Here is a 13,699-nt window from a genome sequence, read left to right on the forward strand (position 1 = left end):
AATCATATGATCGCCGGGCGCGGTGGCTCAAGCCTGTAATCCCAGCACTCTGGGAGGCCAAGACGGGTGGATCACGAGGTCAGGAGATCAAGAGCACCCTGGGTAACACGGTGAAACCCCGTCTCTACTAAAAAATACAAAAAAACTAGCTGGGCGTGGTGGCAGGCGCCTGTAGTCCCAGCTACTCCGGAGGCTGAGGCAGGAGAATGGCGTAAACCCGGGAGGCGGAGCTTGCAGTGAGCTGAGATCCGGCCACTGCACTCCAGCCTGGGCAACAGAGTGAGACTCCGTCTCAAAAAAAAAAAAAAAAATCGTATGATCATTTTAATTGATGCTGAAAAAGCATTGGATAAAATTTAACATTCTCTTATGATAAAAACCCTCAAAAAAACTGGGTATTGAAGGAACATACCTCAACATAATAAAAGCCATATATGACAGATCCACAGCTGATATCTTACTGAATGTGGAAAAACTGAAAGTATTTTTTCTAACATCTGGAACACAGCAAGGATGCCCACTGTCACCACTGTTATTCAATATAGAACTGGAAGTCCTAGCTAGAGCAATCAAACAAGAGAAAGTTATAAAGGGCATCCAAACTGGAAAGGAAGAAGTTAAATTATCTGTTTGCTAACGATATGGTCTTATATTTGGAAAAACCTAAAGACTCCACAAGAAAACTATTAGAACTGATCAACAAATTCAGTAAAGTTGCAAGAGACAAAATCAACATACAAAAACCAGCAGCAGGCTGGGCACAGTGGCTCACACCTATAATCCCAGCACTTTGGGAGGCCAGGGCAAATGGATTGCTTGAGCTTAGGAGTTTGAGACCAGCCTGGGCAACATGGCAAAACTCCATCTCTACAAAAAAATATAAAAATTAGCCAGGCATGGTGGTGTACACCTGTAGTCCCAGCTGCTTGGGAAGCTGAGGTAGGAGGATAATCTGAGCCCAAGAGTCAGAAGTTGCAGTGAACCGAGATTGTGCCATTGCACTCCAGCCTGGGAAACAGAAACCCTGTCTCAAACAAAAAAAGAGTCAGTAGCATTTCTATATGCCAACAGTGAACAATATGAAAATGAAATTTAAAAAGTAATTCCATGTACAATAACCACACTTAAATTACATACCTAGGAATTAACTTAACCAAAGAAATGAAATATCTCTATAATGAAAACTGTAAGACACTGATGAAGGAAATTGAAGAAAATACCAAAAAATGGAAAAACATTGCGTGTTCATGTGTTGGAAGAATCAATATTGCTAAACTGTCCACACTACCCTAAGCCATCTACAGATTCAATGCAATCCCTATCAAAATACTGGACATTTTTCACAGAAATAGAAAAAAGAAATTCTAAAATGTATATGAAACCACAAAAGACCCAGAATAGCCAAAGCTACCCTAAGCAAAAAGAACAAAACTGGAGGAATCACATTATCTGACTTCAAATTATACCACAGAGCTATAGTAACCAAAACAGCATGGTACTGGCATAAAAACAGACACATAGACCAATGGAACAGAATAGAGAACCCAGAAACAAATCCACACACCTACAGAGAACTCTTTTTTGACAAAAGTACCAAGAATATACATTAGGGAAAAGAACAGTCTCTTCAATAAAAGCTGCTGGGAAAACAGAATATCCATATGCAAAAGAATGAAATTAGACCCCTATCTCTCACCACATACAAAAATCAAATCAAAATGGATTAAAGACTTAAATCTAAGACTTCAAACTATGAAACTACTACAAGAAAACATTGGGCAAAATCCCCAAGACCTTGGTCTGGGCAACACCACAACCACAGGCCACAACCACACAAATACTCCACAAACACAAGCAACCAAAGCAAAAATGGACAAATGGGATTACATCAAGTTAAAAAGCTTCTGCACAGCAAAGGATAAAATCAACAAAGTGAAGAGAAAACTCACAGAATGGGAGAAAATATTTGCAAACTATCCATCTGACAAGAGATTAATAATAAGAATATATAAGGAGCTCAAACAACTCTATAGGAAAAAAATCTAACAATCTGATCAAAAAAGCTGGGCAAAAGATTTAAATAGACATTTCTCAAAACAAGACATACAAATGGCACACAGGCATGTGAAAGGATGCTAAACATCACTGATCATCAGAGAAATGCAAATCAAAACTACAATAAGATATCATCTCAACTCAGTTAAAATGGCTTATATCTAAAAGACAGGCCATAACAATGCTGGCAAGGATGTGGAGAAAGGGAACCCTTGCACACTGTTAGTAAGAATGCAAATTAGTACAACCACTATGGAGAACAGTTTAGAAACTCCTCAAAAAACTAAAAATTGAGCTACCATATGAACCAGCAATTCCACTGCTGGGTATATATGCAAAAGAAAGGAAATCAGTATATCAGAGAGATATCTGCATTCCTGTTTGTTGCAGCGCTGTTTACAATAACTAAGATTTGAAAGCAACTTAAGTGTCCATCAGCAGATAAATGAATAATGAAAATGTGGTACATATACACAATGGAATACTATTCAGCCATAAAAAAGAATGAGATCCAGTCATTTGCAACGATATGGATGAAACTGGAGATGATTTTGTTAAGTGAAATAAGCCAGGCACTGAAAGACAAACATCCCATGTTCTCACTTATTTGTGGGATCTAAAAATCAAAGTAGGACTGTGCATGGTGTCTCACGCCTGTAATCCCAGCACTTTGGGAGGCTGAGTCAGGTGGATCACCTGAGGTCAGGAGTTCAAGACCAGCCTGGCCAATGTAGTGAAACTCTGTCTCCACTAAAAATATAAAAAATTAGCTGGGCATGGTGGCAGGCACCTGTAATCCCAGCTACTCAGGAGGCTGAGGGAGAAGAATCATTTGAACCCGGGAGGTGAAGGTTGCAGTGAGCTGAGATTGTGTCATAGCACTCCAGCCTGGGAGACAAGAGCGAGACTCCATCTCAAAAAAAAAAGAAAAAAGAAAGAAAAGGAAAAAATTAGCCAGGCGTGGTGACGCATGCCTGTAGTCCCAGCTACTCGGGAGGCTGAGGCTTGAAAATCACTTGAACCCAGCAGGAGATAGAGGCTGCAGTAAGCCAAGATGACACCACTGCACTACAGCCTGGGCAACAAAGCAAGACTCCATCTCAAAAAAATAAAATAGTCATTAAGAGCTGTATGTGATCAAATACAAGATTCACCATGTAAGAAGCACTTTTTTTCTTTTTTCTTTGAGATGGAGTTTCACTCTTGTTGCCCAGGCTGGAGTGCAATGGTGTGATCTCAGCTCACTACAACCTCTGCCTCCCGGATTCAAGCCATTCTCCTGCCTCAGACTCCTGAGTCGCTGGGATTACAGGTGCCTGCCACCACGCCTGGCTAATTTTGTGTTTTTAGCAGAGACAGGGTTTCTGAATGTTGGTCAGGCTGGTCTCAAACTCCTGACCTCAGATGATCTGTCTGCCTCGGCCTCCCAAAGTGCTGGGATTACAGGCATGAACTACTGCACCGGCTTAAGAAGCACTTTTAAATGAGATTGTCCAGGTCATGAAAACTGAGTGAGACCCCAGCTTGCCTCCCAAGTCTAACTCCTGGGAGTCTGTCTGTCCATCTGTCTGCTGGGGCCAAATGGCCTTGACTTGGTTGGTAGGAAACTAGGAAGTGACTGCCTCCTCACCATCAGCAGCTTATGGATCACACTAAAATGGCACTTCGTTTACATTACTGGGCTTGTCTTATCTCAGGACAGGGGAGATGGGAGCAGGAGCCCTACCTGGGAAATCTCTGTCTACCTCATTGTGCTAAGCACAGATAGCTGATCAGTAAATATTTGTTGAATTTAATTGAAAAAATTAAGATTTTGGTGTAAAAGAATTCTAAATTATAGCTATGTCTAAAAGTCTAAGTCAGAGCTGGGGGCGGTGGCTTATGCCTATAATCCCAGCACTTTGGGAGGCCAAGGCAGGCAGATTGCCTGAGGTCAGGAGTTTGAGATCAGCCTGGCCAACATGGTGAAACCCCGTCTCTACTAAAAATACAAAATTAGCTGGGCATGGTGGCACACACCTGTAATCCCAGCTACCTGGGAGGCTGAGGAAGGAGAATTGCTTAAACCTGGGAAGCAGAGGTTGCAGTGAGCCGAGATTGCGCCGTTGCACTCTAGCCTGAGCATCAAGAGTGAAACTCCATCTCAAAAAAAAAAAAAAAGGTTAAATCAGATTTTCCATAGTCTAACATGGTTCCCAGTAAGCACATCAAAATTATCTTGTCTTATATGTGTTAAATACTCTTAATAAGTTGCCCAGAATATCAGTGGTGGTTTGGGTTACATATTTCAGATTTGTCTTTTTTTCCTTCTTTGCTAGGGGAAGAGGGTATCCTTTGTTTTATTTCTAGGATCAGGATTGGGGAAACAAGTGGTTTTCCTGTGGCGTTTCTCAAGGTTTCTCAAGGACCTTGCCCTTGCCCCACCCCCATTTTAGAAAATAGGGCTGAGATTTAATATATCTCTGTCACAGACGTGGCTGGTGGAGAAAGACTAAGCCAAAAGAAAACCAGCACAGGTAAACACTTGGAGAAGCTGAGGTTTCTGGAAGACCAGATTTCTGGACCTCTTACTCCAAGGGAATAAAGGATAGGGGGAAGAGTTGGTGAAAGACCAAAAAACAAAACAAGCAATTTACAATACACCTTACACAGGCAAGGTGGCTCACACCTGTAATCCCAGCACTTTGGGAGGCCGAGGCGGGCAGATTGCCTGAGGTTGAGAGTTTGAAACCAGCCTGGCCAACATGGTAAAACCCCGTCTCTACTAAAAATACAAAATTAGCCGGGCATGGTGGTGCATGCCTGTAATCCCAGCTACTTGGCAGGAGAATCGCTTGAACCAGGGAGGCGGAGGTTGGGGTGAGCCGAGATCACGCCATTGCACTCCAGTCTGGGCAACAAGAGTGAAACTCCATCTAAAAAAAAAATACAGTGATGACAAGATAAACTCCAGGGTCAGTGGGTGCCAGGACAGGGCTCTCAGATCAGCTGGAAGCTGTAGTAGGGAGGATGGTCTCAGCAAGGACTTCCCAGAGCAAATGACATTTGGGCTGAGTCTCAAAGAAGCCAGTTCAAGTGCTCTGTAAGAAGGACCAGCCAGGTCATAGAAAATGAAATACAAACACCCAATAACCACAGGACACAATGTAAATCCAAGCAACAATGGACACAATGTAAATCTAAGCAACAATGAAATACTACTTTTCACATACTGTATTAGCAAAACTTAAGATGCTTGCTGCAGCCAGAGTTGGTAAGTACTTGGGAGATGAGCTCTCAATACCAACTCAAGGGAGAGGGAGGAGGGGCAGGCTTCTTGGAAAATAATTTGGAAGCATCCACCCTTTAACCAAGCAATTCCAGTGCTAGAAATTTGCAAGAGGAATATGCTTTCAAGCGTTCAGCAAGACATACGTACAAGGAAGTTCACCACAAAACGTGGAAACACGTCATGTCTATTCATTGATAAAATCATGTATAGTATGTCTACATGGGAAGAAATATGATACAGTCCCCATGGCTCACAGAAAAAAATGAAGTCCTCTCTTAAGCCCTTCTCCCTTCCTCTTATGCCATTTATGTAACAATATGGCTGTAAAATGACTCGCTTGAGCACCTCTTCCTCACTGAAATTGCAGATTTTTGAATGCAGGAATCTGTCCTTTTATGTCCCACACAGAGACCCGTGGCAAATACAGAATAGGTTTCTAGTTGGAATTTGTAAGTTTGCCAGTGAAAACAGAAAGTCATTAACTTGTTAATGAAGTGTGGCCAGGACACACTAGGTGGATAATGCTTCCGCAGGAGTGTAGCTCAGGTGTTAACAGAAGCTGTTGGGCGCTAAGCTTGATGAAATTAGAGGCCCTGACATTCCTCATCTGGAGGGTACATATATATTCAGAACTCCCCCACCCCCTCTGCTCTCTCCCATCTTCTGGCCTGCCTGGATGTTCAAGGAAACAATGACAGAGGTAAGACCTAAGTGCCCTATGATAAAAGGAGGCTTTTAACCTTGAAATACTGTCATTGTACTGCAGAAATGGCGTTCTTCTGTTAACTCTTTGGTTGGAATTTAGTTCTATGTGTTCTCAACCATTTAAACAAGGTCGAATTGGCTTTTGATAGCTAAAATTGATCCCATTCTCCAAGTTTATTTTCTTCCTTGAATTTTAGGCAGACACAGGAAGTCTGTCCTTTGATTATGATGTATTTCATTCCACCATTCTTGTTTAGATGGTTTTAAGTCAAAGGCTTATTTGTGTGATTTTTAAACACAATTCTGCCCCAGTTTTTAATACACAATGTCTCAAGGGCAGTACCAAGAAATGGTCAATACCAAGAGCATTGTTTTTTACTTTCTGTTCTCGGTGCCTTTAGTCAGGGATGAGATGGGCTGCCTGTGATGGGGAACCCCCATTGCACAGCACTTCCCAATCCTAGGCCTGACCTTTTGACACAAAGCATTCATTGGCCTGGAGGCTGGCCAGCAGCCCAGTTCCAACAGTGACCAAGCAGAGGTGACCAGTGGCCATCCTAGGGTAGTCATTCAGTTCCCCCAGCTGGAGGCAGCAACAACTTTTTGCAGTTAGTACAATTAGAATCAACAATTACTGTTCTTCCTCTCCAGCCTCACAGTAGGGTCACTCCTCACAGCTGTTTCTCCAGAGCCAAGCTCCAGTCTACAGGCAGCCCAGCAGTAGACATCAAATACCTGTTAAATAGCCCTTACATCTCCAGCCCAACAGCAAATATCTAACCTCTCTTAACCACCACAGCCCTTCCCTTCCCCTTCTCCCCACCCCCCATCCCAAAACCTGGCCCAGGCTCTGACTACCCTGGATCCACTTGGCTTCCTCTGCCGTCAGTACCTATGGGGAATGGGGATCTCTTCAGGGGGTTCTGGTCCTTAGAGAAGGGATTTTGTGTGGCTGAAAAGCTGGCGTCCTGGGATTCTGGTCCCATCAATGCCAACATCGCCAGACTGGAGACCTCAGTTACTTCCTCCGAAAATGCAGTGATTTCCAGGGGTCCTATTTAAGCTCTAAAAATTCCACAAGAGCTTTAGATAAGGAAATAGCAACGCAGGGGTGTGTTCTGTTGCCAGTTCTGCCACAGGCCTGCCCAGTCTCTAAAGACAAGATATTCAAATCCCCAAATAGAACTAGTTGTCTTGTCCATAAAGTGAGACTAATATTGTGGACGCTACTTATCTACTTAGCACCTTGGACTGGTAAGGACTGTGGTGCACAAGCTACCTTACAAATGTACCGCACTGAGTAACATCTTTACACCTCCTTGCAGCTCCAGGGCTAGCCTTCTCCCTTGCAGAGCCCTCCCCCACCTCCGGCCTCCTAGAGCTTCAGGCCATGTTCCCCTGTCCCCTGTGAATCTCAGCATGGTACTTGAAGCATTTCACCTGAAAAGACCACACAGGTAGGAGGTGAAGCACAGCAGGAATGAAATAGTCAACTGCTGTGGAGTTGGAAATGTTACTGCATCCCACCCTTGACTGGTTGGGGCCTCACTCCCCCAGTACAAATTATTTTACGTTTACTTCTCCCAAGATCATGTGTAGAAGTAAATAGCACCTCTTCCCAGCACCTGTGGATCCATGGCATCCACACGGGTAGGCACTGACGCTGAAATGGCCTCGGATGCTACCAATTCTTTCTGCCGAGGCCTAAATCCAATAAACAGAGATGGATAGAAACAACTATCTAATAAAAGCTTCACATTTGTGTGCCTGGCAACATTAAGTAACCGTCAGGTTTTCCTTTAGAAATTGGAATTAAATGCGATTTAGAAACTACTAACGACTTTGGGCGTATTTAGTAACACATGGTTATTACCCGGAGGATTGAAATGTTAGGGGAGGCAACTCTGGCCTATAGACGCGCCTCTCCATCGGGGCGTCTGGAGCTTAGTGGAGCCACTCAATAAACACGTTTACCCCTGCGAACGGCCCATCAGAGTCCGGGGGTAACTCCCGGTGTCGTGGGGCCAGGACGGCGAGGGGCTGGAAGAGGTCGCACTGTGGGCTGACGGCTGAGATAAATTCCCGTGATTGGCGACTGAAACGGCCTCCCATGCCGGACTGCCGTGGTTCTAGAACTTTTTCCTGGAACAGGCCGGCACTCCCACTGCAGAGCCCCAGCGGCTGCGCCCCTGGCCGCCCCTCCCCTCTCCCGGGCACCTGGCGCCGGCTCCCGCGTCCTTTCAGGAATTCAGGTCCGCCTGGAATTTGCACTTCAAGTCTGGAGTCCCCAAGGAACCCCTCCTGACCCTGAACTTCTATCTCAGTTTCAAGCTTCCTAGTCTTCCCCTGACACTCACCTAGCTCCTCGGGCGGAGAGCACCCCTTTCTTGGCCACCCGGGTATCCCCCATGGGGAGTACGGGGCTCAAAACTCCCGGAAAAACAAAGGTGGAAGCAAATTTCAGGAAATAAAACTTCCTGAAATAAAATAAAATATCAGACGCCTTGAGACCCATACATTTTTAGGTTTTCCTAATTAACGCAATTACTTTCCACCACCCCGCCAACCTGGAATCACCAACTTGATTAGAGAAACTGATTTTTCTTTCTTTCTTTCTTTCTTTCTTCCTCCCCTCCCGCCCCCCCCCCCCCCCGCCGCAAGAGTACATCTGATCATTTTAGCCTGCAACTAATGAGAGAGATATTAGGGCTAGTTAACCACAGTTTTACAAGACTCCTCTCCCCGCATGTGGGCCATTGTCATGCTGGTGGGCGTCCCGCCCACCTGAAGGGTCTCCCCGCCCCGACTGGGATTTGTTGTTGAAGAAGGAGAATCCCCGGAAAGGCTGAGTCTCCAGCTCAAGGTCTAAACCTACTAAGCCGAAAGCCCTCCAGTTTCCCCTGGACATCTTGCTCCTGCTTCCGCTACGACCTTCTGGGGAACGCATATTTCTCATTTTCTTAAATTGCCATTTTCGCTTTAGGAGATGAATGTTTTCCTTTGGCTGTTTTGGCAATGACTCTGAATTAAAGCGATGCTGACGCCTTCTTTCCCGCCTAATTGCTAAAAGCTATGGACTGCAGGAAGATGGCCCGCTTCTCTTACAGGTATGCGCTAATCTTGAATGTGAGCTTTTTTTGGTTGCTAGAGATTGCCAGTTTAGGAAATAATGTTCTACACCAGTCATTTGATTTTTCCCTTGCTTAAGCCTTAAAAGTGCTGCCAACAGCACTGCTCTTTTTCCTGAAAGACCTGGAATTTCACACTGTTACTTTTAACTTTGCCGTTGGCTTTTAACATTTTCCTGTTAATGTTAATTTTCATTTTATGTTAATGACTCTGTCTATGAAATAGTGTTTCTTTATTCTTGTATAAACAAAGGTCGATGCTACAACCAAATTTAAAATCTTCTGAAAAGATTAAAGGTATAAGCAGATACGATACTTGCAAAACCATTAAGATAATAGCAAAAAAAAAAAAAACCACTTTTTTACCTAAAAACCTTTTAAATGATTGGTTAAAATAGTTTGGCCAGGGCCGGGCACGGTGGCTCAAGCCTGTAGTCCCAGCATTTTGGGAGGCCAAGACGGGCGCATCACGAGGTCAGGAGATCGAGACCATCCTGGCTAACACAGTGAAACCCCGTCTCTACTAAAAAATACAAAAAACTAGCCAGGCGAGGTGGCGGGTGCCTGTAGTCCCAGCTACTCCGGAGGCTGAGGCAGGAGAATGGTGTGAACCCGGGAGGCAGAGCTTGCAGTGAGCTGAGATCCGGCCACTGCACTCCAGCCTGGGCAACAGAGCCAGACTCCGTCTCAAAAAATATATATAAATAAATAAATAGTTTGGCCGGGCGCAGTGGCTCACACCTGTAATCCCAGCACTTTGGGAGGCTAAGGCGGGTGGATCACCTGAGGTCAGGAGTTTGAGACCAACCTGGCCAACATGGTGAAACCCGTCTCTACTAAAAATACAAAAATTAGGATTACAGGTGTCAGACACCTGTAATCCCAGCCACTCCAGAGGCTGAGGCAGGAGAATCGCTTGAGGCGGAGGTTGCATTGAGCTGAGATCGCACCATTGCACTCCAGCCTGGGTGAAAAAGCGAAACTCCATCTCAAAAAATAAAGTAGTTTGTAAAATGTGATTCATCAGTAACATGGGATGTAGCCATTTTTAAATCCTTGTATGAAAACTGTATGCAGGAGAAAAAATATGTGAAATAAAAGATAAAAGACATATACCTACTTAAAATTAGGTACTTATGTGAGGACAGGGCCTAAGAAATAATAAAATATATTAAAAAGACTTGGATACTGGTGACTTTTTTTTCAACATTTTTCCTTGTTACATGAATTGGCCATTAAAGAAAGAAAGGTGGCGCTCTACAATTTCTCTTGAGTGATCTGTGGTCTTGCCCTTGTGATGGGAGGACCCAGGTGTTAACTTGTAAGGCTTTATTTCCTTTGTTTTGCTAACTCATGTCTGACTTCCTCTTCCTAGTGTGATTTGGATCATGGCCATTTCTAAAGCCTTTGAACTGGGATTAGTTGCTGGTGAGAGACCTTTTGTTGTTTTGATCACTCACAATTTTTATGTGGCCTGAAATACAGACTCCATGAACTGATTTTGTCGTTAAGGGCTGAGCCATCGGGAATTTGCACGTCCATCTCGGGGAGACCTGGCCTTCAGAGATGACAGCATTCGGCCCCAGGAGGAGCCTGCGATTCGGCCTCGGTCTTCCCAGCGTGTGTCGCCCATGGGGATACAGAACAGTAAGAACTGCCTGGCTTCGATGCTTCTGCCCTGGCCCTTCATGTGTCTCCTGAATATCTTTCCAACACTCTTTCACCTAAAAGGGCACCTGGTTCTGGAACTGGGCAGGTGCTGGACTGCTTTTGGTTTTGAAATTGAGACAGGGATTGTGTATTTTACTTCCCTAGAGCGCAGTTTTCCTCACCCAAGTCCACTTCACGCTGGGGAACCCCAGAACCACCACTGGCCTATGCATGAAAATGACTTCTGCGCAAAGGCGCAGAGTCTTATTCTGTGGGACAACACATTAGTGTTGCATTAACCTTCTCTTACAGGACTTGCCCTTGCACTTTTCCATCCCTACACCCTCAGTCATCTGTTCTTACCTTTCAGGTAAGGAGCTAAACAGAACCTGCTGCCTGAATGGGGGAACCTGCATGCTGGGGTCCTTTTGTGCCTGCCCCCCCTCCTTCTACGGACGAAACTGTGAGCACGATGTGCGCAAAGAGTAAGCCATTCAGAGGGGTGGCGAGCCGTGGAGAGGAGAGGGAAAGGGAAGTGGAAATTTCAGACCCATGGCTATTGCCTTACCTGTTCATTCTCAGGAACTGTGGGTCTGTGCCCCATGATACCTGGCTGCCCAAGAAGTGTTCCCTGTGTAAATGCTGGCACGGCCAGCTCCGCTGCTTTCCTCAGGCATTTCTACCTGGCTGTGGTAAGCTGAGGTTCTCCTCTTGCTTTTGCCCTTTGAAGTTGCCTTGGGGGGGGTGCTTAGTTAGCAGGCTCTTCTTGTACCTCTTGGCTTGCTAGAGCCTAGCAACCAAAGTTCTGCTTATAAAAGCATCACAGACTCTTGATGAGATAGTTGCCTTGGCTTCTTTGATATTTATTTCCTCGGAAACCTGGCTAGTCCTGCTGCCTTTCAGATGGAGATGTATTTCAAGTCTATTTGACATTTTGTGGTCTGAACTTCTATTGAGGAAAATAAACAAGTCTTGGTCTCTTGTTTAACCAAGAGATGTTCTCTGGTGTTCCTTTCCTTTGGGCAGGAGGACCCAAACCAGGATGGGCAGCTCATTTGGAGTCCACCCCAACAGCAAATTCTATCAGAGGCTTGGCCCCTTGCTAGTCCTTTAGGAAATTCCAGGGTCCTAATAGTCCCTGGTAACTCTCTCCCCATACTTTACCATACCTTACCATGACTGGTCACAGAACCCTTTCACCTTATTGATTTTTACTAATTTGAGGAAAACAATGAAAAGAAGGGCAACACCTGGAGAGAAAAAGAGGTGACAGTCCTCTCTCCACCCCAGCCTGAGCCAGATTTCTAGGGCCCCCCCAAGTTTAGAGACCTATTATAGTTTTGGGCTTGGAGATGTTAGAAATGGAAAATATTCAAGTCCAGGAAGTAAATGAAAGCAAACATTTCACTGAGAACAGGAAGGAATTCCCCAATCCAGACAGGGATTGTGTCTGCCATTTGTATCCTGGGTGTCAGACTCAGGATAGGTGTTTGATAAGTGTGGGTTGAATGATTGGATATGTAGGGACCATGTTCTCTTCCCAGAACATGGGACCCATCAGAACCTAATCAGGTTCTGCTCATCCCTGCAAGTGAAGGCATCACCACTGGGCTAGGTTCCAATGTGAGTGTCCTGAGAAGAGCAGGTTCACAGTAGGCATGTAGATATGCCACGTTTGTGGGCAGCAGGATGAACTGCCAGAGAGGTTTCCTTTAATGACCAAGCATCCCTACCTTCCAGATGGCCTTGTGATGGATGAGCACCTTGTGGCTTCCAGGACTCCAGAACTACCACCGTCTGCACATACCGCTTTTATGCTAGCTGGCATCTGCCTTTCTATACAAAGTTACTATTAATCGACATTGACCTATTTCCAGAAATATAATTTTAGATATCATGCAAATTTCATGACCAGTAAAGGCGGCTGCTACAATGTCCTAACTGAAAGATGATCATTTGTTAGTTGCCTTAAAATAATGAATGCATTTCCAAAATGGTCTCTAACGTTTCCTTACAGAACTGACTACTTCTTACCTCTTTGCCCTGCCTTCTCCCAAAAAACTACTTCTTTTTTCAAGAGAAAGGCAGCCATATCGGCCGGGAGCGGTGGCTCACGCCTGTAATCCCAGCACTTTGGGAGACCAAGGTGGGCAGATCACGAGGTCAGGAGATCGAGACCATCCTGGCTAACACTGTGAAACCCCGTCTCTACTAAAAATACAAAAAATTAGCCAGGCGTGGTGGCGGGCACCTGTATACAGTCCCAGGTACTCGGGAGACTGAGGCAGGAGAATGGTGTGAACCTGAGAGGCAGCTTGCAGTGAGCCAAGATCGCGCCACTGCACTCCAGCCTGGGCGACAGAGTGAGACTCCGTCTCAAAAAAAAAAAGAAAAAAAGAAAGTCAGCAATATCTCCATTTTGCCCAAGTCCAGTGGTTCTTTTTTTTGAGATGGAGTCTCACTCTGTCACCCAGGCTGGAGTGCAATGGCCTAATCTCAGTTCACTGCAACCTCTGCATCCCGGGTTCAAGCAATTCTCCTGCCTCAGCCTCCCAAGTAGCTGGGATTACAGGCATGTGCTACCATGTGCCCGGCTAATTTTTTTGTATTTTTAATAGAGATGGAGTTTCAACATATTGGCCAGGCTGGTCTCAAACTTCTGACCTTGTGATCCACCTGCCTAAGCCTCTCAAAGTGCTGGGATTACACATGTGAGCAACCACGCAAGGCCTGGTGTTTCTTGACACATGTGATTCTACCAAGGTCTTCTTAATATGTTCTTTTAAATGATTGAATTATATCTTCAGATTATTAAAGACTAATTCTAATGTGGACCTTAGGATACAGTTTTGAGTAGAGTTGATCAAAATCAATTAAAATAGTCTCTCTA

General features: G+C 44.9%; 1 protein-coding gene across 1 annotated transcript; it reads left to right on the forward strand.

Annotated features, from left to right (window-relative positions):
• Positions 1 to 10,503: 10,503 nt before the first annotated feature.
• On the forward strand, positions 10,504 to 12,933 carry TDGF1 (teratocarcinoma-derived growth factor 1). Its single transcript, XM_033204976.1, has 5 exons — positions 10,504 to 10,587; positions 10,672 to 10,806; positions 11,180 to 11,294; positions 11,392 to 11,501; positions 12,550 to 12,933. Exons 1-5 carry the CDS (start codon positions 10,548 to 10,550, stop codon positions 12,663 to 12,665), a joined length of 516 nt encoding a protein of 171 aa, XP_033060867.1. The 5' UTR covers positions 10,504 to 10,547; the 3' UTR covers positions 12,666 to 12,933.
• Positions 12,934 to 13,699: the final 766 nt, after the last annotated feature.

This window comes from Trachypithecus francoisi, unplaced genomic scaffold, assembly GCF_009764315.1.
Source record: "Trachypithecus francoisi isolate TF-2019V2 unplaced genomic scaffold, Tfra_2.0 Lachesis_group0, whole genome shotgun sequence".
Classification (NCBI taxonomy): domain Eukaryota; kingdom Metazoa; phylum Chordata; class Mammalia; order Primates; family Cercopithecidae; genus Trachypithecus; species Trachypithecus francoisi.

What these genes read in the sequence shown, in the direction of transcription:
- TDGF1 (XM_033204976.1), top strand. Translation starts at nt 10,548, where the DNA reads ATGGCCATTTCTAAAGCCTTTGAACTGGGATTAGTTGCTG. An exon ending in TGAACTGGGATTAGTTGCTG is followed by an intron (nt 10,588 to 10,671) that starts GTGAGAGACCTT and finishes TTTGTCGTTAAG; the next exon opens with GGCTGAGCCATCGGGAATTT. An exon ending in GAGCACGATGTGCGCAAAGA is followed by an intron (nt 11,295 to 11,391) that starts GTAAGCCATTCA and finishes GTTCATTCTCAG; the next exon opens with GAACTGTGGGTCTGTGCCCC.